At 44.6% G+C, this 27,649-nt stretch overlaps 1 protein-coding gene across 3 annotated transcripts in view; it reads right to left on the bottom strand.

The window, feature by feature from the left end:
- Positions 1–27,649, bottom strand: part of COL19A1 (collagen type XIX alpha 1 chain) — a 1,587,177-nt gene that overhangs the window by 588,456 nt on the left and 971,072 nt on the right. For all 3 annotated transcript variants that reach the window (XM_073675502.1, XM_073675503.1, XM_073675504.1), the window contains exon 19: positions 15,981–16,025. In XM_073675502.1, coding sequence (XP_073531603.1) covers positions 15,981–16,025 — 45 coding nt within the window. The remainder of the gene's footprint in view (positions 1–15,980; positions 16,026–27,649) is intronic.

Below are 27,649 nucleotides of genomic sequence, written 5' to 3'. Positions count from 1 at the left end.
GTGCTAATTAGTTTGGCAGGTGTGTCCAATGAAAGGCAAGACTACTTAAGAAGGCTGTCTCACATTATTAAGCAGCCTACATTTTCTGCCAAAATGGGAAAGAAAAAGGATGTGTCGGCTGCTGAGAAGCAACAAATTGTGGAGTGTTTAGGTCAAGGCATGACTACAATCAACATTGTGCGATGATCAGGATGAAGTGTCTTGGCAATCAAGAAGTATGTAGCTGATTCACAGTACACACGTGTGCGTGCTGATAAGGGCAAATTGAGGACTCTTTCCTACAGGCAATTACGTCAGGTTGAAAGAGCAGCGGCAAAAAAGCCTTGTCATAGCAGCAGACAAGTTTTTGAAGCTGCTTGTGCCTCCAACGTCCCCCGAACAACAAGATGCAGGGTCCTTCAGAGGTTTGCAGCTGTGCATACGCCATCCTGTCGACCTCCTCTATCCACTTCACACAAGCAGAAACGGCTCCAGTGGGCCAAACATTACATGAAGACTGATTTCAAAACTGTTTTGTTCATGGATGAGTGCCGTGCAGCGCTCGATGGTCCAGATGGATGGAGTGGAGGATGGCTGGTTGATGGACACCCCACGCAAACACGGCTACAGCGCCAACAAGGAGGAGGTGGAGTAATGTTTTGGGCTGGAATCATGGGGAGAGAGATTGTCGGCCCCTTTAGGATCCCTGAAGGCGCTAAAGATGAACTCCATAATGTATGTGGATTTTCTCAAACAGCACTTCCTGCCATGGTTCAAGAAGAAGAACCGTGTATTTCACAGCAAGATCATTTTTCTGCATGATAATGCACCATCTCATGCTGCACATAAAACATCTGCATCTCTGGCTGATATGGGCATAAAAGGGGACAAACTTATGGTGTGACCCCCATGCTCCCCTGACCTCTACCCCATTCAGAACCTTTGGAGCATCATTAAAAGGCGTGTCTATGATGGCGGGAGGCAGTTCACATCTAAGCAACAGCTCTGGGAGGGTATTCTGTCCTCATGCAAAACAATTGAAGCAGAAACCATCCAAAACCTGACAAAATCAATGGACGAGAGAGTTCAGAAGCTCCTTTCGAACAAGGGGTCCTATGTGAAAATGTAACATCACCTAGAATAAAGTTTTGAGTTGAAAACTGTTTGATTTCAGTTTCTAACAACCTGCTAATGCTTATAATTTCAAAAATGACCATTTTTTTGGTCTTTATTAAAATGAAAAGGTTGATCGAAAAGTTTGGGGGATCTAAGAGTGTGGCAACCCAGTAGTCATGATTACTTCGAATTCTGACAATATGAGGGTCATGCTGCAGGTAGTGCAGCAAGAAGGCACTTATGTGTCTTGCGCATCTCGGAGCCCCAAAATTATTTTCCGGGCTAGATGCAGCTAAAAATTATTATTAATTTTAAATCTGGTGAAGCTTTAGTATAGATGGCCTAATAGGATCAGTGCTGCACACTGCTACAAAGCCCAAATTATTTTCCAGTCAAGATACAGATAAACATGATTAGTAATTTTAAATCTGGTGGAGCTTATTATAGATGGCCTAATAGAATCAGTGCTGCACACTGCTACAAAGCCCAAATTATTTTCCAGCCAAGATACAGATAAACATGATTAGTAATTTGAAAGCTTAAAACGGTTGGTAGGGTGATTTTAACCAATCATCAAGCTTTTACTCTCCCCAGGATGACACAGAGGTAGAAAAGTCGTTTCGGATCCATGATTTGTTCATCTTTATGAACGTGAGTCTGTCTACATTATCAGTGGAGAGCCTCGTGCGCTTATCTGTCAGCACACCACCAGCAGCGCTGAACACACGTTCAGACAGAACGCTGGCTGCAGGGCATGACAAGATCTCCAAGGCGTAAGTGGCTAGCTCCGGCCATTTATCCAGATTGGAAGCCCAAAAAGAGCAAGGGTCCAGTGACACAGTCGTGGCTTCAATGTTTACTTGGTGATACTCCTGTACCATCGTCTCTAGGCGTTGACTATGTGTCAGACTTCTTGTCTCCTGTGGCCTTGCAAAGGATGGGCTAAAAAAGTGGTGAAATGATTCCGCAAAATTGATGTTACCAGCAGATACTGTGGTTCTGTTACGGTTTGAGTGCTGAACACTTGACCCACGGTTGGCAAGTTGGAACTGTGAGATTCACTACGTGCACCACTGGTATTTTGTGGAAAAGCACATGTAAGATTCTGCAACAGTCTCTGCTGATACTCCTGCATGAGTGCATCCCTTTCTATGGCAGGAATAATTTCTGCAAATTTACTTTTGTACCGGGGATCTAACAGTGTGGCAACCCAGTAGTCAGGATTATTTCTAATTCTCACAATTCTAGGGTCATGTTGCAGGTAGTGCAGCAAGAAGGCACTCATGTGTGTTGCGCATCCAGGAGCACCAAGTCCCTGTTGTGTTGGTGGCGAGGTAACAATCATGCTTCCTTCCTCTGTCCTCTCCCCCCAACCTCGCATAACAGAAATGTGATCAAGGTCTCCCTCATCTGATGAGTCTTCCATCAGTTCGTCCTCCACTTCTTCCTGGGCTCCTGCACATTCCTCACTAGTTTGGCTGCTACCATGCGCCCTGGTAAAACCATCTCCCCCACCCTCACATGCCTGCTGCCTTGGTGCTGCCGACCGTCTGGACCTTGCAGATGTTAGCCCTTCCGCATACAACTCCTCCTCCTCTACTTCCTCCACCTCCTCTTGTGCCACCACCTGACTCCGAATTCTGTTTAACATGTGCTCCAGCATGTAAATCACGGGAATAGTCATGCTGATAATGGCATCGTCAGCACTAAACATCTTTGTCGCCATTTCAAAACTGTGCAGAAGGGTGCATAGGTCCCTGATCTGAGACCACTCCTCCAGCGTGATTTGCCCCACCTCTGGATCTCGTTGGCCCAGGCTATACGTCAGAACGTATTGCACCAGGGCTTGTCGGTGCTGCCACAGTCGCTGCAACATGTGCAGAGTTGAATTCCACCGGGTAGGCACATCGCATTTTAGCCGGTGAAGTGGCAGGCCCAACGACTTCTGTAGAGATGTAAGTCGCTGAGCTGCGGGATGCGAACGGCGAAAGTGAGCACACAGCGACCGTGCCCTCTGCAGAAGGCCATCTAGTCTGGGATAGTGGGCTAAAAATTGCTGGACAACCAGGTTCAACACGTGAGCCATACAAGGCACGTGTGTGACATTGCCCAGGCGAAGGGCCGCACCCAGGTTTGCAGCATTGTCGCACACGGCCTTCCCTGGTTTCAGGTCCAGTGGAGACAACCATTCATGAAATTGGTTCTCCAGAGCTGACCACAACTCCTCAGCTGTGTGACTCACATTTCCCAGACATTTCAATGTAAAAACCGCCTGATGACGTTGAGCCCTACTGCCAGCATAGTAAGGATTTGTGCAGGATCCCTTCTGCGCAGTTAGAAAGCTTGTGGCATGACCAGACAGGCTTTGGGTGCAGGTGGAAGACCGAGAGGAGGTTGAGGAGGCAGAAGCAGTGGAGGAACTTTGACATAATGAGGATTGACGCACAACTCGTGGGGACGGCAAGACTTGGACAGCAGCCCCTTGTCCTGCTGTCACCATAGTTACCCAGTGCCCAGTCAGCGACATGTATCGCCCCTGTCCATGCCTACTCGTCCAAGTGTCTGTGGTGAAATGCACCCTGTCACACACAGAGTTTCTCAAAGAAGCGGTGATGTTATGTGCGACATGCTGGTGGAGCGCAGGCACACCTTTCTTTGAGAAGTAGTACCGACTGGGCATCTGGTACTGGGGCACTGCGACGGACATAAGGTCTCGAAAATCCTCTGTGTCCACCAGGCGGAAAGGCAGCATTTCTGTAGCCAAGAACTTGCAGATGGTGAATTTCAACCTCTTAGCTTTCTCATGGCTAGGAGGAAATGGTCTTTTACTTGTCCACATCTGAGGGACCGAGGGCTGGCTATTGTGCTTAGACGGGGTTGATAAGGGTGTCCCCGGCAAACTGCCGGTCTGTGAGGAAGATGCAGGCAGACATGTTAGGTTGCCTTGATCCAAAGGTGGTGCTATCGATGTCGGACAGCGCTCAACACCAGCTGGTGTTACCACCTCCAAAGAAAATGATGACCTGCCAATCACGCTGGCTGTTGCGGGTAAAGAGGTGGCAGGTCTGCGCCCCAAAACAGGTGTGACTGCTGTCCCCCCAGTCACAGAGGATGAAGAGGCCGCGGATGCACAAGATATGGCAGACGGTGGTTGGCCCGGCCGGCCAGGCCGCATTGTAGCACACTGAGCTTCCCACTGCAACTTATGCTTCATGTCCATGTGCCGGTTCATGCATGAAGTACTCAAACTATGTATTTTTTGGCCTCTACTTAGTTTTTGCTGACAAATGTTACAGATAACACGAGTTGGGTCATCTTTATCGATCTGAAAAAATGCCCAGGCTATGCAAGGCTTAGCACCCATGCGACCTGAAGAGCCACCACGACTTGTGGTGAGAGGCAGAGTTGTGTTTGAGGATGCAGTTGTTGACGTGCTTCCAGTACTACGTCTCTGTCCAGGATGGCGCAACCTGACCTCGTCGTCACTAGCATCTTCCTCCACCTCCTCTGCTGACCTCATCTCTTGGCTGACTGTGGGTTGACAGTAAGTGGGATCTCCGACCTCATCATCATCACCCTGTGCGTTATCACACCCGTCGTCCTCAGAGCCAACCTGTTCCTGCCCTGACAAAAAACTAAAGTTGTCGCTCCAATCAGGTATTTGAGTCTTATCATCGTCTTCCTCATTGTCTCCACCAACAGGAGTTACAGTTTGGGAATGAGGGTCTACATTATGGTCAGAACCTTCTGCGTCTGGTCCTGGATCCGACTCATAAAGATTCTGGGCATCAGTGCAGATCATTTCCTCGTCTGGATTCACAGAAGCGCTGGAGTCGACCTCTGATTCCCAGGCTATAGTATGAGTAAACAGCTCTGCAGACTCAACCATCTGTTCTACCTCATACTCAGACGGGCAGCTGGATATTTGGGAGCTGTGAGGAAGCAAGTGCGATTGGGGTGACACCTTTGAGGATTGGAGTATTTGTGATGTTGAAGTTGATGTGGATGAGAGCCCACTTAAAGGAGCACTTGATATCCGTTGAAGCACCTGCTGTTTTTGTGCCTCATCTGGAATTTGTAGCGATTGGCGTGGCCGTAAGAAAGGGATCTTATCACATTGTCCGCTAAAAGAAGTAGACATTTTAGTTTGGCTGGAAGATGGTCTTTCTTCTGCAGATGTTACTGTTGCTTTAACACCTACCCCACGGACACAACCTTTTTTCCCCTTCCCAACACGCCTATTCCCCTTTCCACCAGCAGCAGGCCTTTTTCCACTCATTTTGGTGGTTAACTAATTAACAACTCTGGAGTTGTTTGCACAAAAAAACAATGGATGGGAACCGAGCACAGCTGAGTGGCCAAACTGTGGTATTAGGCCAAAACTATTGGCTGGGTTAGATGCAGAAAAAAATTATATTGAATTTGCAACCTGATGGAGGTCAGTATAGATGGACTAATAGAGAATGTCCCACACACTGCTAGAAGGCCAAATATTTTTTCAGAGCTAGATGCAGATAAAAATTATTTTTAATTTGCAACCTGATGGAGGTCAGTATAGATGGACTAATAGAGAAAGTCCCACACACTGCTAGAAGGCCAAATATTTTTTCAGAGCTAGATGCAGATAAAAATTATTTTTAATTTGCAACCTGATGGAGGTCAGTATAGATGGACTAATAGAGAAAGTCCCACACACTGCTAGAAGGCCAAATATTTTTTCAGAGGTAGATGCAGAAAAAAATATATTCAGTTTGCAACCTGATGGAGGTCAGTATAGATGGACTAATACAACAAGTCCCACACACAGCTAGAAGCCCAATATTTTTTCAGAGGTAGATGCAGAAAAAAATATATTCAGTTTGCAACCTGATGGAGGTCTGTATAGATGGATTAATAGAACAAGTCCCACACACAGCTAGAAGCCCAATATTTTTTCAGAGGTAGATGAAGAAAAAAATATATGCAGTTTGCAACCTGATGGAGGTCAGTATAGATGGACTAATACAACAAGTCCCACACACAGCTAGAAGCCCAATATTTTTTCAGAGCTAGATGCAGAAAAAAATTATATTCAATTTGCAACCTGATGGAGGTCAGTATAGTTGGACTAATAGAATGATGCTATGCCCAAAAGATTTTACTTCACTAGGTGCAGTAAAAAAATTGGTATTCTATACACAGGTGGTATATCTTGCAACACAGATAGGCTACTCCACTGACTAACACACTCTGCAATAGGCCAAAAAGGATTAGCTTTGCTAGATTCAGCCAAATGCTGTGAAAAAAACTTGCACAGCACTGGCACAGACCTGCCTGGCAAAAACTGATAGGAACTGATGTAACCTAGTCCTGAAAAGGACTCCAATTACAATTAGTCTTTACTCCCACAATCTATCTATTTAAGAGCACAGACCTGCCTGATAAAAGTCGTAGGAAATGCTGTAACCTAGTCCTTAAAAGGACTGCAATCACAACTATTCCCTACTCCCAAGCTATCTGTAGATTTGTGCGAAAATTGGCTTGAAATTAACAAGGTATAGCGCACACAGCAACAGCGGTGCCGTCTAACACGCAGCTGCAGCAGTGAGAAAATGGTGGCGACGGGGAAAATGGCTTGGTCTTATAGGGCAAGGACATGTGACATACACTGCCAATGACACATGCCCTTGCTTGTGTGAAAAAAAGCACTTCGCTCCATGTGTGCGCTGCTGATAGGCTGACAGATTGCACCTCCCCACTGTAAATGCGGGAAAGAGAAAAAAAAATGGAGATCTTCATTGTTCCTGCAGAGATCCATCCCCTGCCCCTCCCCCCACCCCGCTGTACACTCAAACTGCGTATTAACATTAATTTTCATCATTACTGAGAAAAAATCCAGTTATGATTTTGGTGCACGAACAGTTATCGAACATAACCTCGAACAGCCGAATTTTTCTCAAATTGTTCGTGTTCGCCGAACGGCTCGAACACCGCACAAAACAGCTCGAATTTGAGATTGGCGAACAGTTCGAGTAGAACAACGCTCATCTCTAAATGTAAACTCAAATCCAGTGTCTTTTCTTGGGTGGTGTATTCCCATGCACCTTTTCACACCCACACATGGGTATATGCTTCCTGATTTTGGCTATTTGCTCTTGTCCTCCTCCTTCTCCTCAACCTCCACCACCATATCACCAGGGTGACCGTGGTCCGTGATGCAACACCAACATAATTTTTTTAAAGGGTGTTTATGATGCCCGTAAAAAAAAATTTTTTATACAGTATGTTCATGTATACCCCCCAGGGGTAAATGTTTGTCAGCCCATGAACTTAGTTCATGGGCATTACAAGTATAGGAGGCCCGCTCCTTTCTAATGGGAACATTTTTTTATGAGGCCCTCCTCCATGTTTCTTCCAAGGGGCATTGAAGTGTCTCCAAATTTTTGGCAGCCCTTGCATTCACTGCATAGGCCAACACTATGGGAGACTCTCTCCTTTCTAATGGGAATTTGTCATTACTGTGGCCCTGCTCTATGTCTCTTTAAATTGTTAGTGAGGTTTTACCTAAATTTGGTCAGCCGTTAGACTCACCGCATATCCTATAATTGTAAAGCAAATTCTCTCCTTTTTAATAGGAATTTGTCATTACTGTGGCCCTTCTCTATGTGTCTTTAATTTCTTAGTGGGGTTTTTCCTAAATTTGATCAGCCGTTGGACTCACTGCATATCCTATAACTGTATAGCAGACCCTCTCCTTTCTAATAGGAACATGTCGTACTTGTTACTGTGGCCCTGCTCTATGTGTCTTTAAATTCTTAGTGGGGTTTTTCCTAAATTTGGTCAGCCGTTAGACTCACTGCATACCCTATAACGGTATAGCAGACTCTCTCCTTTCTAATGGGAATTTGTCGTTACTGTGGCCCTGCTCTATGTGCCTTTAATTTCTTAGTGGGGTTTTTCCTAAATTTGGTCAGCTGTTGGACTCACTGTATACCCTATAACTGTATAGCAGACCCTCTCCTTTCTAATGGGAACATGTCATACTTGTTACTGTGGCCCTGCTCTATGTGTCTTTAATTTCTTAGTGGGGTTTTTCCTAAATTTGGTCAGCCGTTGGACTCACTGCATACCCTATAACTGTATAGCAGACTCTCTCCTTTCTAATGGGAACTTGTCGTTACTGTGGCCCTGCTCTATGTGTCTTTAATTTCTTAGTGGGTTTTTTCCTAAATTTGGTGAGCCGTTGGACTCACTGCATACCTTATAACTGTATAGCAGACTCTCTCCTTTCTAATGGGAACATGTCGTACTGGTTACTGTGGCCCTGCTCTATGTGTCTTTCAAAATCCCTCCATCATCAATGAAACAGGATGTGTCTGATGATGTGTCACACACCACATTGCCAGATAAGGTTGTAAAATGTTAAAATGACATTTCCCGGTGAATGCATTTGCCTTAAAAAATAATGTAAAAAAAACAAACATTAGAATCTTTCTTTAGTATAAAAACAGAGTCGCCAATGTAACCTCAATGTAATCACATTGTTCAGCTCCTGCACCTCCTCCTCCATCTCCGAAATGACCACATCAGTCACAAGCTGAAAGCACTGCAGCACTGCCTTGGCCAAGCGGCAACAGGCTGTGCTGAAGATAACATGCTTAATGCTTAGGTGACAAACCGCCCAGCACTGCAGAGTTGTTGAAAGCTGTAACACAGCAGCTTGATCTGTGGCTCTCACTGCTGAACATACAGCCAGGCATGGTCATGTGTGACAATGGGCGGAACCTGGTGAAGGAGAAATGACAGCTGGAGTAGATACGGTTTCCCTCTATGCCAGTCCTTTCACCGAGAAAAAGAATATGGCTGTGGTGAAATACAACTCCCACTGAGAAGCTGTTTCAGATTGAAAAACATTGGGCCCACCAGAGGATTTGATTCTGAGGGATAACCTTTCTCACCCACTCAAGAGCCCCATAGCAGCTGCAAAGTTAGCGCTATCATGAACTCTCCTGATGTACAAGCCAAGGCACACCAGAGAATTCTCTGCTGGGACCGTCCAACCCTGCCGAGAAGCAATCCAGGCTAAGAAAAGTGTGTGGGAAAGCTCCCAGACTCTCTATGGTTGCTTTTTTACTGAGGTGGAAACCCACGCAAACATGGGGAGAACATACAAAATCCTTGCAGATGTTGTCCTTGCTGGGATATGAACCCAGGATCCTAGCGCTGCAAGGCTTCTGTGCTGATTCAATGTGCTGCCGTTCACCCTCTGATATCTAACAGGCTGGAGAAACTTGCACCTACTGCCACTCTATCTTCAGCTCCTTTGTGAGAAACTAATGTATTTGGGCAGCCACTCAGTCTAATAAATAAAATTCCTGAGAAGGAAATTGGGGAAGGCTTCGCTACTGGTACTGGGGCAGTGCTAATACCATGGCATCGCACCATAGTTTACTGGAAATATTCCAGGCTGGTAGGAGGCAAGCAGATTCCCACAGAAAAGTACCAGCAGTAATGTTTAGGGACCCGGGCTTGTAGAAGGCAGAGACAACACCGGGAGAAATAGTGGTGGCTGGGGACCGAGTATGGACACGAGGCATGAGGTTGTGAAAAGCTTCTGCCTCCACGAGCCTAAAAGGCCACATTTCAAGTGAACCAAATAAAAAAGCGGTCTATAGGGCGCTAAACGAATGAACACTAGAGGTGAAAAATTTTGGGGGGCTAAAAAATAAATTTAATGAGCCCTTTCCACAACACGTTTCGATAGTAAACTATCTTCCTCAGGTGTTCATTCGTTTAGCGCCCTATAGACCGCTTTTTTATTTAATTTGAACCACTTTCAATCCCCCTTTGGGGGTTAGTGGCAGGAGCAGCTTCTAGTTAATCATTCTTAAAACCCCCCACTATAAAATTCCCCTTTGGCTGCTCAACTCAGGACCTGCAGTTGGGGACTGCACTCTCCTAGCTTTCAGGACCTGTATTGATGCACATCTGATCCTGAGTAATGTGATCTGTGGGTGGACACGTGGCCTGCAATTTTGGAACCTGGAAGCGGTGAGCACGAGCGGCGGTCTGCAGCACACGGCACGTGGTGTGCCAAGCTACCTGTACCTAGTGGTGAGACGTGCCTGCTCCTTCCATTTTCACACTAACACGGGAGTTGTGCAGGGGTGCACAACTCCAACAGGTGAGTGGCCTTTTGGCTGTTTCCGTCACATCTACCTATCAGGTCCTTCACATAGCGTGCTTTTTCTCCCTTTCTCTTCCACATTTCAAGTGAAAGCAGCTTTAGAGGACTTCCTGGGAGAAATGACAGCTGGAGTAGATATGGTTTCCCAAGTCCTTTCACCAAGCTAAAGAATATGGCTGTGGTGAAATACAACTCAGCAAAAAAAGCTGTGGACTGGCTCCGTACCGTCCCTGGCCACATTCATCTGTCCACGTGTTTGTGGTTAGGCGGTCCTTCCCAGTAAGTGCACTGGGGAGGGCACGGGTAATGTTGTGGGACCCCTGCTTGTGGAAGGCAGAGACGACACCGGGAGAAACAGTGGCAGCTGGGGACCGAGTATTGACACCCGGCCGCCGCCAGTATGAGGTTATGAAAAGCTTCCGCCTCCACGAGCCTAAAAGGCCACATTTCAAGTGCAAGCAGCTGTCAAAAATTTGGCAGTATAGTATTGCAGCCTGTGGGTTGGTAGGTGGCTGGCTGCATACTTGTGCTTGCATTCCAAGGAATGAGGTAGGGACAACTGAACGCTGCAGTGGGACAAGGACGTGGACGGTGATTGTTGCAAGTCTGCAATGACAGGTGCATGGCGGGAGGCATCTTCGCATGCGCCAAGGATCACTTATGATGGGCACACTTTTAGGCAGTGACCTGGGAGTCAGAGATGCTTCCAGAGGTCTTCCCCATACTGTTCCCATGTCTTTTCAGCACTGTATGCATGTGTCTGATGATGTGTTACACAACATGGCCAGATAAGGTTGTAAAATGTTAAAATGACATTTCCTGGTGAATGCATTTGTCTTGGTTGAAAGCAATGCAAAAGTGCAAAAACTTTTGTTTTTGGTTATTTATTTTACCTTATATACAAATCATTACCCTGGAAAGGATGTTCCTTAACATATTTCCCAGGAAAATCCATTTTGGTTTCGCTTTTGTATGTTTTATTGTGAGTCCGTAAAAGTGGCGTAATACTCTGACAATGTTGTTGACAGCAGTGATCTGGGAGTCAGAGATGCTAACAGGGGTCTTCCCCATGCTGTTCCCATGTCATTTGAGCACTGTTCCCATCGATTTGGGCAATTTTTAGGCCCTCTGCAGACCGCCGGTGGGAGCCGCCTGAAAAATGCTCGAGTTTCCCATAGACTTACAGTACAGACCAAAAGTTTGGACACACCTTCTCATTTAAAGATTTTTCTGTATTTTCATGACTATGAAAATTGTACATTCACACTGAAGGCATCAAAACTATGAATTAACACATGTGGAATTATATACTTAACAAAAAAGTGTGAAACAACTGAAAATATGTCTTATATTCTAGGTTCTTCAAAGTAGTCACCTTTTGCTTTGATGACTGCTTTGCACACTCTTGGCATTCTCTTGATGAGCTTCAAGAGGTAGTCACCGGAAATTATTTTCAGTTCACAGGTGTGCCCTGTCAAGTTTATTAAGTGGGATTTCTTGCCTTATAAATGGGGTTGGGACCATCAGTTGTGTTGTGAAGAAGTCAGGTGGATACACAGCTGATAGTCCTACTAAATAGACTGCTAGCTGCTTTTTTCTTGCCATAAGACAAATTCTAAGTCAATAAAAATGAGTGCCCATCATTACTTTAAGAAATGAAGGTCCGTCAGTCCGAAAAATTGGGCAAACTTTGAAAATGTCCCCAAGTGCAGTTGCAAAAACCATCAAGCGCTACAAAGAAACTGGCTCACATGAGGACCGCCCCAGGAAAGGAAGACCAAGAGTTACCTCTGCTTCAGAGGATAAGTTTATCCGAGTCACCAGCCTCAGAAATCGCCGGTTAACAGCAGCTCAGATTAGAGACCAGGTCAATGCCACACAGAGTTCTAGCAGCAGACACATCTCTACAACAACTGTTAAGAGGAGACTTTGTGCAGCAGGCCTTCATGGTAAAATAGCTGCTAGGAAACCACTGCTAATGACAGGCAACAAGCAGAAGAGACTTGTTTGCGCTAAAGAACACAAGGAATGGACATTAGACCAGTGGAAATCTGTGCTTTGGTCTGATGAGTCCAAATTTGAGATCTTTGGTTCCACCCACCGTGTCTTTGTGCGACGCAGAAAAGGTGAACGGATGGACTCTACATGCCTGGTTCCCACCGTGAAGCATGGAGGAGGAGGTGTGATGGTGTGGGGGTGCTTTGCTGGTGACACTGTTGGGGATTTATTCAAAATTGAAGGCATACTGAACCAGCATGGCTACCACAGCATCTTGCAGCGGCATGCTATTCCATCCGGTTTGCATTTAGTTGGACCATCATTTATTTTTCAACAGGACAATGACCCCAAACACACCTCCAGGCTGTGTAAGGGCTATTTGACCAAGTAGGAGAGTGATGGGGTGCTACGCCAGATGACCTGGCCTCCACAGTCACCAGACCTGAACCCAATCGAGATGGTTTGGGGTGAGCTGGACCGCAGAGTGAAGACAAAAGGGCCAACAAGTGCTAAGCATCTCTGGGAACTCCGTCAAGATTGTTGGAAGACCATTTCCAGTGACTACCTCTTGAAGCTCATCAAGAGAATGCCAAGAGTGTGCAAAGCAGTCATCAAAGCAAAAGGTGGCTACTTTGAAGAACCTAGAATATAAGACATATTTTCAGTTGTTTCACACTTTTTTGTTAAGTATATAATTCCACATGTGTTAATTCATAGTTTTGATGCATTCAGTGTGAATGTACAATTTTCATCGTCATGAAAATACAGAAAAATCTTTAAATGAGAAGGTGTGTCCAAACTTTTGGTCTGTACTGTACATTGGCCTCGTTGCTCAGGTCGAGCACCCGAGTATCCCAATGTGCTCGACCCGAGCAACGAGTACACGAGCATTTTAGTGCTCGCTCATCACTAGTAATAAACCATTTTTTGCTTTACCTTTGTCCAACCAACTCTCCAGTTTATTATCATAGTAAACATCCAACATGTGATATTCCCACCCCATCTTCTTATCAGAGAGGATTAGAAGCCTTATTCATAGGAACAGCCTGGACTTCTATTTATAATGTATGGCTCCATGATATCAGTTGCTGATTGCAGAACAGCAGCATGGCACTAGATCCAAATAAACGGAGTAACCATGTACTGGGGAATACTTCCATAATAGAGTGCCATAAAGAGACACCATGGCCCTGAGTCAGACTCATCGCTGCTTTTGTGCCTGCTTTTTGTCTGGTTCTGAGAGTTTTGCACCATTTTTTTGTTTTTACCCAATACATTACCCTATTTGTGCAAAATTTGACGCAACGCTACTCTTTTATGAAAATGTTTTCAAAAATCGCATGTTTTTCAACAATTTAACAAAGATGCAACTTTTTGCTCAAAAAATAGCAAAAATGGTTAATGACAGGAAAAAAGCACATTTTTGACTTTGTGCCAAATTCAATTTTTATGCACAAATTTTATGGATTTAAAAAGAGACTGGAGTAAAATTTGTGGCATAAGGAACACTACAGATCATCATAAATTAGACAAGCTGTGGCGTCATGCCCCCCTGTGCCCCCGTACTGCTTCAGCTTCACCCTTTTTGGAAGAGCTGGGAGAAACTGGCATGAAAGCGCCAAATGTTGTAACATTTTGGCATTTATGCTATGCCAAAATTTTGCGACTTGACAATGCTTTTATGCCACTTTTTTTGCCATAAAAGCTTTGATGGATTGGGGCCATAGTGCGTACAGCATGTTCTTGCAGAGTGGAACTGTTCTCATGTGTACTAGAGACCTTAGAATTGACAGTCCAAAGATTCTTCAAGAAAAAAAATACTGTAAAGTAAATTCATGAATACCTTTATTTAGCAAAGGATCGTCATTTTGTCTTAAGGGATTAATCAATGCCGTGAAAATGACCACCATAATACGCTCAGTAAGTCTGACAGAATTTTGAAAGCACCAACATCAATAGTGGATCGGTACAAAAACTCTACTTTTTCAAAATCAGCTGCCTCTGAAATCCTATAAGGCTGACTGAGTACAATGTGTACACCCAAGTTTAATTCTAGTAAGGAAAGAATTACAGCACTACACTGAAAACCTCCCACAAACCCCGAGATGAATGCAATTTATCTGATTCTAGTAATTTTCTCCAGTAATTTGCTTTCCGAGAAATGTTTTCTTTACACATTTCTATGAATTTGCATTCCAAGAAGTGTTTTCTTTACATGCTGTAGTTATTATACAGTAATAGGTTGTGGGAAATAAGAGCTCTCCCACTCCATTATAGGTGCTGAGTTAAGCTTTACAGGAGTTTATGCTATTGACAAGATTTTTGCCAGCTTCTAAAAGTAACCAGCATAACTATAAATGCAGTTCAGGACTAGTACAACAGTTATGCAATGTATCGCCAACGGTGCTTTACCATCATGCATTTAATGTTCAGAATGATATGATATGTGTTGTAATACCCCTAGTTTTATTTTACTTTTAAAGACAGCTCTACAGTATAGCACGAATAAAATACTTGCATAGAGCAATTGGCTTACCTGTCTTGACGAGTGCACAGAATCTTAATCCACCGTAGACAAAGAGATCCAAAAAAGGGAGTGATCCAGCAGATTAAAAAATGTATTTTGATTTCATTTTCTTGCAATTAACAATATATCAGTAAAGAATGGAAAGTCTCAAACTTTTATGGAAGTCCTATTAGTGCATAATTGTTGACGCGCTTTGAGTTATACACCTCCTACTCATATACTCTTATGAGTAAGAGACATATGCCTTGAAAAGCATCAACAATTATGCGCTAATAGGTCTTCTAGAAAAGTTTTTGACTTGCCATTCTTTATTGTTATGTTTTTAATTGCAAGAAAAGAAAGCAATTTTTTTATGTGGTAGATATTCTCTACCATGCACACTTAAGAAGTCTTGTTTGTTGGGACCACTAGAAAGTGATCTGAATGCTACTTCTATTCAGGTCATCTGTCTACAGATTAGTGGTAACAGGCAGACTAAAAACTTTACTATTGCTATTAGCGGAACATAACAGTACTCAAGTAGTCAAGAAACAGTGCACACAATCTTATTATATATCAGGGAATGCTCTAAATTACTGATTATGCTTGCATCTTACAAATTATTTGAAATGAGAGGAACACTTTAAATATGATGCTAACATTGTGTAGAATATTGATGGCTGATAAACAATGGAGAGTTGTGCCAGTTCCTAAGAAGCAAGGTGAACATGTTGGCATTGAGTTTTATATTTACCTTATTAAATATGCATATAGCTTCCCAAAGGGTTAATTATATGCAGGATCTTAATGAACCAGAAGTCTGAATCATGAACATTTCATGTTATAGAACCTTACAGCGTTTTAATGACAACCCTGGGACTTTCCTAGGAAAGTGGGGACATACAAGGACTTAAAATATGATAATCTGTTAAAAAACAAAATGAGTATGCTATACAGAAAATGACAATAAGAACCCAGTCTATAAAAAAACACTATAAAGATAAAAACAGCTGTGTCTGCATGGTGTATTAATTCTACAGTGATTTACAAAGTGACTTTATAGACTTGAATAGAATCACCCGCGGAGTAAAGTGCTGCCAGAAACAGACATCACCTGAACAAATAAGCTAAGCACAATTACTAGACACTTGCAACAATAGAAAAAAGGGAAAAACATCTTAAAAACAAACATTGTAATGTTATGTAAAATCTTACCTTGTCTCCTTTTTGGCCAGGGGGTCCATCCAGTCCTTGTAAACCCTAAATAGAAAAAAAATCCATAATTTTTAGCACAATGCTTTTATGGCTTCTATAGTAAAAACAGATATTATTTTATAACAGCACTAGGGCATAATCATTTAGTTTACATTTGACTTTTTTACAATGTTTATCACTTAAAATAAAATTAGAGCATTACTATGTATGTTGTCTAGTGTCCTGTTAATACTAATTAGTGCTGTTTGGAACTCTTCCCAATCTGATTCATCTTGTTTAAGCCACAAATCAAATGTATTACTTCTGCAGATGGGGCCAATGTATTAACATACTTTAAGGATTTTATTTCTGGTCCCGATTTGGAGTAAAAAATTTACTTTGGTAGACTTTTTTCCATGAATTTCTAATGGGAGAACACCAAGTTTATAAAGCAAAATGGCATTAATTTATGGCAGGTAATTAAGCGTATGTACCATGACACTACTCGTGCGTTATACAACACTTTTATGAACTGTTTTAGTATTATTTTTAGAATAACATACAGCAAAAACAAAGTTGAGGATTGCTTTAGATTTTTTGTATAAAAAAACCCCTCAACAATGAATATATGGATTGTTTTATAGGGTTCAATCTGAAGCCAAAGTGCATGAGTAGGTAAAGATCCTTATCAGTTGCAATGATCTGATTTTGCATCTTGGAAGTCAGTCGAGGGAACACAGTAAAAAAATGACACAAACTTTTGTTTTTGAAAACTCTTGTTTTCTCTTGTTTTTTTTCCAATCAATTTTCAACAGTTGGAGAGAAAAAAAAGTCTAATTATATTCCTAATGTAGAAAGATTTTTTGGTATACATATCATTTATATCTATAAGGCTAGGCTCCTATAATAAATATTTGGTGCGTCTTTGATTCTGCAGCCTCTCTGCAGCATTCCTGAACCAATAAGCAAAATGTTGTTACTTGCGTTTTTTTATTTCATTTTTTAGTGCATTTTTTATGTGTTTTTATTGCAATTTTTCTGCTGTGTTTTTTGCATTCCTGTTGGTATGTCATGTTTTAGATAAAACTGCTTTATTTTGGATACTTCCTTTTACTTAGCTTTTAGAAAACTTTATTTATAGAGTCTTGTGCACCATACATGTGTTTTTATTGCGTTTCCACGTTCCACTATGGAAACACAATACAAGTATATGTGCTTCTTATCTGTAGATTTTCTTCATCTCATTCAAATCAATGCGTAAAATCTGCAGATAAAATGCCTATTTATTGCAAGTGAAATTGCACCAAATATTCATCGAGAGAACTTTGAAAATTGAAGACCTGATGACACAAGCGGACAAACCATTGGTGGAACCTGTGAAGCAGCACAGGGGACCGAGAGGTAAGGGGGCCCATTTCCACTTGTAAAGGAAGTGGAATTTTGCATTTTGATGATCCACTGAAGTTCACATATATTGTTCTTTTACTGGAGCCATCTTATGTCAGTCATGATGTTTTGTGAGGTATAGTTTTGTGATCTTATGATTCCACAGAGCCTTATAGATGCCAGAAGTGCCCAGAATGCCAAAAGTACCGAGGATGCTGGGAGTGAAGACTGCCCTGGTTCATCTGCCACCCAGGACCAGACACAGCGCAAGGCAATGCTTAACTTTAGGAACCACTGTTAGTAATGAGAATTTCCCTACAGCAGCATGGCAATTGACGTCCAATCTTCTAGTTATATTGGCTAGCCCATCTAGAGAGGTCTCCATACAGGTGAAAACCCCTCAAACTTCAAACACAACTAGTATACTTAACGCAATGTTTGCAAACTTGCTTGGTTAAAATGGTTTGTTGGCGTGCAACATGAGAGCAATGTTTGTTATTTTATTTTGCAGAGCTGATTTAGCCATATTTAGTATCATGATGAGTTTTTTTTTGTGGTTTTCTAATGGACTTCAGAAATAGTGCAAACTGTTGAAGTCTAACACCCAGGACATTAACTGTTTAGTGAAATAGTGAACACAAACACCCACAGTGGTGTAGTGCTGGGGTAGCTTGAGTAGCGCGCCATGCATAGGTACAAAGAATTAAGCAGTTTTGCATTAAGTTCTGATGAATGCTGGAGTTCTGGAGGTCACCTTACATCAATTAAACATTAACAGCAAAGTCTAAAAATAAATTATCAATGGTATACCTTAGAAAACCACCTTAATTCCGTGTGAAATATACAGTGCTGCTCATCATTATTGCCACCCCTTAATTTTTTTCATAGACTGTACAATATCTTCTGAACTAAAGTTATATCTTCAGGATATTTTAATTAGTGGTTCAAAGTCATACAACAATAATACATTGTTTTTCAACTTCCATGTTGCAATTTTAAAGAAAAAACTGAATAAACAGAATGTGCAGCAATAAAGGCATTCCTAATTAATATGTGGCTGGACACCCTTTGGCATTGCTGACAGCCTCCAAACATTTTTTGTAGCCATCTATAAGCTTCTTGCACTTCTCATTTTGAATTTTCTCCCACTCTTCCTTTGCAGTTTGTTCAAGTTCTTGAAGGGTTCTTTTTCCCAATGGCAGATTTCAGCTCTCCCCAAATATTTTCAATGGGATTGAGGTCAGGGCTCATTGCTGGCCATTTTAAAACAGTCCATTTTTTCTTTTTCAACCATTCCTGTGTACTTTTGGATGTGTGCTTTTGGTCATTGTCTTGCTGGAGGACCTATGATCTTTGACTCAAACCAACTTTTCTAACATTGGGTAGAACATTTTGCTCTAAAATCTCTTGATGATTCTCTGATTTCATGATTCCTGTGATACGGCCAAGGCCTCCAGTACCAGACGCAGCAAAGAAACCCCACAGTACTATGGATTCTACACCATGCTTAATTTTGGTAAGGTGTTCTTTTCCATATAAGCTTCATTGCGCCATCTGTAAACAAACTGTTGCTTTGAATTGCCAAAGAGCTCTATTTTTGTTTCATTTTTTTCAGGCGATATTCCACATTATGTACTAAAACTTCTTGGGTGCCAATAACAATGAGCAGGACTGTACATATGATAACATGGAAAACTGTTACATCAAAAATTTTGCCTCACATTAGTTCAGTAGGCTCTTACTAAAACCTACACAACATCATATGATGTTGTTTCCATGGCTTCTCTAAAAATTACATTCTCATCAGTGCCAGGACACAAGATTTTCTAGCAGAATATCAGTAAAAGAATTACATTGCATGAATCAGAGCTTGGTTGTACAATTGCAGTCAAATATATATTTTTCTTTGAACAGACGGGAATGTCTGGGAGAGGCGAGAATTGTTCAGCGTCACCCCAACTGGATTTTCCCCTCACCACTCCATGTGATTGATAGGTCTCTCGCATGTATGTGCATAGATACCTGTCCATCACATGGATAGCATGGAGAAAAGTCATCTGGGACAGGTCCGGACTAGTTTAGTCTCTCCCTATGATCCCTGGCTGGCTGTTCAAACTATATATTTTTTCCAAGCATTGGAGTTGTTCAGAGAAAAATATATCTAACTGTAATCATGCAGCAAAGCTCTGATTCATGCTGCCTGTGGTTTGGTAGTACATATTGATTGAAAGGTTCACTTTAATGTCGACAAAGACAGCTATGCGCTGTCTCAGTATTCAGTTACCATATGCACTACAGGAGTTTGTCTCACCATCCACTTTACTCAGTTGGCTAATAATCTCATTAGCAAACTCCTGCTTGCAAGCATAACAAACTCTTCTCTCCTAATACTGGTGCTGTTTACACACCTCTTCTACAACAGTGTATAATCTTCTCTGCAAGCTAGTATCCAGTTTTCCTGCTGCCTTGCCGTTTACCATTTGTCTTCTCATTGCATATGTTACTGCCATTGACCATCTGTCTGCTGATAGTATACAACTCCTGAGACAATCCACACTCCTGGCTCTGTGTCTTCTGCTGTTTCCTGCTCAGCTTGGTCTTCCTTCAATCCTGCATAACCCACTGTCCTGGTCATCACTGATCCATGTGCCATCTGGCAAGCTGTGCTTTGCCATCACCTTTGGAACGCGTTGATCACAATGACCTATAGCTTAGAGAATTAATCTCTCTAATAGTGTTGAGCCACCCCCGTAGTGTTCGAGTTCGGTTCGGTTCGTCGAACACCCGTGTGTTCGCCGAACTGTTCGTCGAACTGTTCGTCGAACACCTTCGAACACCGTTAAAACCAATGGCAGGCAAACAAAAACACATAGAAACACATAGAAAACACCTTCAAAGGTGTCCAAAAGCTGACAAACTGCTCAGAAGACATAACTAACACATGGAAAAGTGACAAGTACATATAGACATGCGAAAATAAAAGAGGTGGAGGGGTAAAAGGAGGGGGAGACACAGATATAGGCATGTCATGCCCTTCTAAAATCCAAAAAGTGAGAAGCCGACACGGCCAGTCCGCTCCTGCCCGTGCCACCTCCGTGTCGCCGGGTTTGTGCCAGAGCCGCGGTGAACCCTGATGGCCAGCCCCCCTCTCCCAATACTGGTGCCTGTCCGCTGGTGGGTCGAGCGAGCCCCCCTGTGGTGGAGGTAGCTCTAAGCTTTTTAATTTAAATTGTCTCTCTAATTTGAATGAATACACTTTAAATCCATTTACAAGGATCTATTGGAGGGCAAGTCTCATGCCAGCAGCCGTGTAATTCCAGCTCCAGTAGCGTCCACTAAAGCTGCTGCAGTTAAAAAGCTTTTATAAGGATCGAGCTCGGCTGTCCACCGCAAGGCATCCTACTGCCAGTCCCAGCCCCTATGCCTTGGGGTGCCTCCTGATGCTCTTCACTGAGTATCCCGTGGTCCCGAAGCATTTCCTTTGAAAAAATGAAGTGTCCAAACTACAGGTGGTGTAGCTTGCTTAACAGCCGGGATAATCCGCTGACTAGCAGACCCTGCTACTAGGCACAAAGTATTTCCTGGGCTAGATGCAGTTAAAAATTTGTAATTAGATACTCTCGTTGGATGCTGAGAAAGCATTCCATAGAGTCTCCTGGCACGCCATATATGATTCTCTTAAAAAGCTTGGGGTAGGGGTCTAGGGGACCCTTTTATAGCCAAAATCACGGCCCTGTATCGCAATACGTCACCTAGGCTGAAGATAAATGGAACTGTATTACCCTGAGGGCTCGGTTGCTACAGAGGTATTGCACCTCACCCAGAGGTGTGATATCTCACTCTCAGGTAAGGATGTAGTGTGGATCAGGACCCGACACCTGCATGCATTACACCACATTGCCGTGGGGCAGGGCAACCAATATGCCCCTGAGATGGGCACGACAGTCCCTGTCCCTGGCTGGAGTGGGGGGAGGGAACACTGAGGAAGGGGAACCCTGTAGTGCAGGAGCAGGGAGGAAGCAGTTCCTGGGTGCATTGAGAAGGGAGTATAAAAGGTGGGCACCATCTTAGTTCAGTGCAGAGAAGTCTGAGCAGAAGTGGCAGGGAGCAGGGGCTCTGCATGAGCTCTGCTCCGGAGGCGGGCCTAGTAACAGAGGCCCAGGCCTGGAAGAGGGAGAAGGAAGGAAGAGGAGCGGAGAAGGCTCCAGGAACGAGGAACGAAGGGATCTCAGGGGCGCGGACGGGCGAGTCGCCACCGCACGCCCGAATCCACCTGCGTGGAGGGGTCAGGCCAAAGGGGGAGACCAGTCCCCGAAACTAGTGGAGGCAGGAAATGACCCTCAGCTAGAAACAGGAGGCTGTGACATTTTATGTGGCGCAGCCCCTCGCTACACCCGCTAGGAAGGCACCACATAGGGTCAGGGAAACTGGCGCCAAGTTTACCAAGAGGAGGCCCGAGGCAGCCGGACAGAAGGGTTGGTATGAAAGGCCAGACAAAGGACACACAAAGTGGGTCCTGTGAAGCGCTCCAAAGTTATCTGGGAGTTGTCTGAGCCCCTCACCTGGTGAGCACAGTACGACGTGGGCAGCCGTTACCTGCAGACGTGGTCTGGATAATAAGAACTGTGAGTAAAGGCCCTGGACTGCATCACTGACTCCGTGTCATTACTGCTGCTGCCCTGCACAATCACCCCCATCCTCCGCATACACCGCTCTGAGGCTATACTCCTCCCGTGGGGAGTTATGCTACGCTCTGCTGCACCCACAACACCAGCCTCAGTGGTCTGCCCTGGAGCGGCGGTTCACTCTGACCGCAATCCACGGGTGGCGTAGTCGGACATTTAAACATCAAAACCACATAAATAGTTCCGCCACTGGTTTGACCGCCCTGAGCCACGGAACCGGGTTGCCGCCACGGAGACTACAACCACCAGCATCCACCAAAAAGGGTCCGGCTTCCGGGTGTCCCAAGGCCCAGGGGGCGCGTCAGAACATTTTCATCACCTTTCACAATCACCAATGGGACAAGGCAGGGATGTTCTCTGTCCCCTCTCTTATACATCCTAGTGACGGAGCACCTGCTCTCATCAATTCGCCATAACCCCAATATTAGGTGGATTGAGGTGGGAGGCACCGAGTACAAGTGCTCTCTATTTGCTGATGATGTCCTAGTATATATCACTCAATCACATATATCCATCCATGCTGTTATGGCTGAAATAGATCACTTTGTTACATGGTCAAATTTTAAAATCAATGCAGCGAAGTCTGAGGCCCTCGATGTCTCCCTCCCCAAATCCATATAGGATTCCATCCAGTCCAACTTTCCCTTTGCCTGGCCCTCACAGGGTATCAAATACTTAGGAATTCCTATTCATAGAGACCTCTCCCATCTATGTTATCTTAATTTTGGGCCCTTTATTGAACAACTCCATACAGACCACGGTTGGCAAGTTAGAACTGTAAGATTCACTACGTGAACCACTGGTGTTTTGTGGAAAAGCACATGTACACTGTGTTCCAAATTATTATGCAAAAAGTGTTTAGGAGTGATAAGGGAAGAATTTGTTTGTTTGTCAGTTAAACTCATTGATGGTGATGTGTGTCAGGGCTCTTTATATCACTGTAAGCAATTACAGACACCAGTGCTAATTAGTTTGTCAGGTGTGTCCAATGAAAGGCAAGACTACTTAAGAAGGCTCTCTCACATTATTCAGCAGCCTACATTTTCTGCCAAAATGGGAAAGAAAAAGGATGTGTCGGCTGCTGAGAAGCAACAAATTGTGGAGTGTTTAGGTCAAGGCATGACTACAATCAACATTGTGCGATGATCAGGATGAAGTGTCTTGGCAATCAAGAAGTATGTAGCTGATTCACAGTACACACGTGTGCGTGCTGATAAGGGCAAATTGAGGACTCTTTCCTACAGGCAATTACGTCAGGTTGAAAGAGCAGCGGCAAAAAAGCCTTGTCATAGCAGCAGACAAGTTTTTGAAGCTGCTTGTGCCTCCAACGTCCCCCGAACAACAAGATGCAGGGTCCTTCAGAGGTTTGCAGCTGTGCATACGCCATCCTGTCGACCTCCTCTATCCACTTCACACAAGCAGAAACGGCTCCAGTGGGCCAAACATTACATGAAGACTGATTTCAAAACTGTTTTGTTCACGGATGAGTGCCGTGCAGCGCTCGATGGTCCAGATGGATGGAGTGGAGGATGGCTGGTTGATGGACACCCCACGCAAACACGGCTACAGCGCCAACAAGGAGGAGGTGGAGTAATGTTTTGGGCTGGAATCATGGGGAGAGAGATTGTCGGCCCCTTTAGGATCCCTGAAGGCGCTAAAGATGAACTCCATAATGTATGTGGATTTTCTCAAACAGCACTTCCTGCCATGGTTCAAGAAGAAGAACCTTGTATTTCACAGCAAGATCATTTTTCTGCATGATAATGCACCATCTCATGCTGCACATAAAACATCTGCATCTCTGGCTGATATGGGCATAAAAGGGGACAAACTTATGGTGTGACCCCCATGCTCCCCTGACCTCTACCCCATTCAGAACCTTTGGAGCATCATTAAAAGGAGTGTCTATGATGGCGGGAGGCAGTTCACATCTAAGCAACGCTCTGGGAGGGTATTCTGTCCTCATGCAAAACAATTGAAGCAGAAACCATCCAAAACCTGACAAATTCAATGGACGAGAGAGTTCAGAAGCTCCTTTCGAACAAGGGGTCCTATGTGAAAATGTAACATCACCTAGAATAAAGTTTTGAGTTGAAAACTGTTTGATTTCAGTTTCTAACAACCTGCTAATGCTTATAATTTCAAAAATGACCATTTTTTTGGTCTTTATTAAAATGAAAAGGTTGATCGAAAAGTTTGGGGGATCTAAGAGTGTGGCAACCCAGTAGTCATGATTACTTCGAATTCTGACAATATGAGGGTCATGCTGCAGGTAGTGCAGCAAGAAGGCACTTATGTGTCTTGCGCATCTCGGAGCCCCAAAATTATTTTCCGGGCTAGATGCAGCTAAAAATTATTTTTAATTTTAAATCTGGTGGAGCTTATTATAGATGGCCTAATAGGATCAGTGCTGCACACTGCTACAAAGCCCAAATTATTTTCCAGTCAAGATACAGATAAACATGATTAGTAATTTGAAAGCTTAAAACGGTTGGTAGGGTGATTTTAAACAATCATCAAGCTTTTACTCTCCCCAGGATGACACAGGGGTAGAAAAGTCGTTTCGGATCCATGATTTGTTCATCTTTATGAACGTGAGTCTGTCTACATTATCAGTGGAGAGCCGCGTGCGCTTATCTGTCAGCACACCACCAGCAACGCTGAACACACGTTCAGACAGAACGCTGGCTGCGGGGCATGACAAGATCTCCAAGGCGTAAGTGGCTAGCTCCGGCCATTTATCCAGATTGGAAGCCCAAAAAGAGCAAGGGTCCAGTGACACAGTCGTGGCTTCAATGTTTACTTGGAGATACTCCTGTACCATCGTCTCTAGGCGTTGACTATGTGTCAGACTTCTTGTCTCCTGTGGCCTTGCAAAGGATGGGCTAAAAAAGTGGTGAAATGATTCCGCAAAATTGATGTTACCACCAGATACTGTGGTTCTGTTACGGTTTGAGTGCTGAACACTTGACGGTCCCACGGTTGGCAAGTTGGAACTGTGAGATTCACTACGTGCACCACTGGTATTTTGTGGAAAAGCACATGTAAGATTCTGCAACAGTCTCTGCTGATACTCCTGCATCCCTTTCTATGGCAGGAATAATTTCTGCAAATTTACTTTTGTACCGGGGATCTAACATTGTGGCAACCCAGTAGTCAGGATTATTTCTAATTCTCACAATTCGAGGGTCATGTTGCAGGTAGTGCAGCAAGAAGGCACTCATGTGTGTTGCGCATCCAGGAGCACCAAGTCCCTGTTGTGTTGGTGGCGAGGTAACAATCATGCTCCCTTCCTCTGTCCTCTCCCCCCAACCTCGCACAACAGAAATGTGATCAAGGTCTCCCTCATCTGATGAGTCTTCCATCAGTTCGTCCTCCACTTCTTCCTGGGCTCCTGCACCTTCCTCACTAGTTTGGCTGCTACCATGCGCCCTGGTAAAACCATCTCCCCCACCCTCACATGCCTGCCGCCTTGGTGCTGCCGACCGTCTGGACCTTGCAGATGTTAGCCCTTCCGCATACAACTCCTCCTCCTCTACTTCCTCCACCTCCTCTTGTGCCACCACCTGACTCCGAATTCTGTTTAACATGTGCTCCAGCATGTAAATCACCGGAATAGTCATGCTGATAATGGCATCGTCAGCACTAAACATCTTCGTCGCCATTTCAAAACTGTGCAGAAGGGTGCATAGGTCCCTGATCTGAGACCACTCCTCCAGCGTGATTTGCCCCACCTCTGAATCTCGTTGGCCCAGGCTATACATCAGAACGTATTGCACCAGGGCTTGTCGGTGCTGCCACAGTCGCTGCAACATGTGCAGAGTTGAATTCCACCGGGTAGGCACATCGCATTTTAGCCGGTGAAGTGGCAGGCCCAACGACTTCTGTAGAGATGTAAGTCGCTGAGCTGCGGGATGCGAACGGCGGAAGTGAGCACACAGCGACCGTGCCCTCTGCAGAAGGCCATCTAGTCTGGGATAGTGGGCTAAAAATTGCTGGACAACCAGGTTCAACACGTGAGCCATACAAGGCACGTGTGTGACATTGCCCCGGCGAAGGGCCGCACCCAGGTTTGCAGCATTGTCGCACACGGCCTTCCCTGGTTTCAGGTCCAGAGGAGACAACCATTCATGAAATTGGTTCTCCAGAGCTGACCACAACTCCTCAGCTGTGTGACTCACATTTCCCAGACATTTCAATGTAAAAACCGCCTGATGACGTTGAGCCCTACTGCCAGCATAGTAAGGAGGTGTGCAGGATCCCTTCTGCGCAGTTAGAAAGCATGTGGCATGACCAGACAGGCTTTGGGTGCAGGTGGAAGACCGAGAGGAGGTTGAGGAGGCAGAAGCAGTGGAGGAACTTTGACATAAAGAGGATTGACGCACAACTCGTGGGGACGGCAAGACTTGGACAGCAGCCCCTTGTCCTGCTGTCACCATAGTTACCCAGTGCCCAGTCAGCGACATGTAACGCCCCTGTCCATGCCTACTCGTCCAAGTGTCTGTGGTGAAATGCACCCTGTCACACACAGAGTTTCTCAAAGAAGCGGTGATGTTGTGTGCGACATGCTGGTGGAGCGCAGGCACACCTTTCTTTGAGAAGTAGTGCCGACTGGGCATCTGGTACTGGGGCACTGCGACGGACATAAGGTCTCGAAAATCCTCTGTGTCCACCAGGCGGAAAGGCAGCATTTCTGTAGCCAAGAGCTTGCAGATCGTGAAATTCAACCTCTTAGCTTTCTCATGGCTAGGAGGAAATGGTCTTTTACTTGTCCACATCTGAGGGACCGAGGGCTGGCTATTGTGCTTAGACGGGGTTGATAAGGGTGTCCCCGGCAAACTGCCGGTCTGTGAGGAAGATGCAGGCGGACATGTTAGGTTGCCTTGATCCAAAGGTGGTGCTATCGATGTCGGACAGCGCTCAACACCAGCTGCTGTTACCACCTCCAAAGAAAATGATGACCTGCCAATCACGCTGGCTGTTGCGGGTAAAGAGGTGGCAGGTCTGCGCCCCAAAACAGGTGTGACTGCTGTCCCCCCAGTCACAGAGGATGAAGAGGCCGCGGATGCACAAGATATGGCAGACGGTGGTTGGCCCGGCCGGCTAGGCCGCATTGTAGCACACTGAGCTTCCCACTGCAACTTATGCTTCATGTCCATGTGCCGGTTCATGCATGAAGTACTCAAACTATGTATTTTTTGGCCTCTACTTAGCTTTTGCTGACAAATGTTACAGATAACACGAGTTGGGTCATCTTTATCGATCTGAAAAAATGCCCAGGCTATGCAAGGCTTAGCACCCATGCGACCTGAAGAGCCACCACGACTTGTGGTGAGAGGCAGAGTTGTGTTTGAGGATGCAGTTGTTGACGTGCTTCCAGTACTACGTCTCTGTCCAGGAAGGCGCAACCTGACCTCGTCGTCACTAGCATCTTCCTCCACCTCCTCTGCTGACCTCATCTCTTGGCTGACTGTGGGTTGACAGTAAGTGGGATCTCCAAACTCATCATCATCACCCTGTGTGTTATCACACCCGTCGTCCTCAGAGCCAACCTGTTCCTGCCCTGACAAAAAACTAAAGTTGTCGCTCCAATCAGGTATTTGAGTCTTATCATCGTCT

This window comes from Phyllobates terribilis, unplaced genomic scaffold (assembly GCF_046119375.1).
Source record: "Phyllobates terribilis strain yellow unplaced genomic scaffold, ASM4611937v1 Scaffold_3__8_contigs__length_932513732, whole genome shotgun sequence".
Classification (NCBI taxonomy): Eukaryota; Metazoa; Chordata; class Amphibia; order Anura; family Dendrobatidae; genus Phyllobates; species Phyllobates terribilis.
This window is presented reverse-complemented; position numbering and strand designations above follow the sequence as displayed.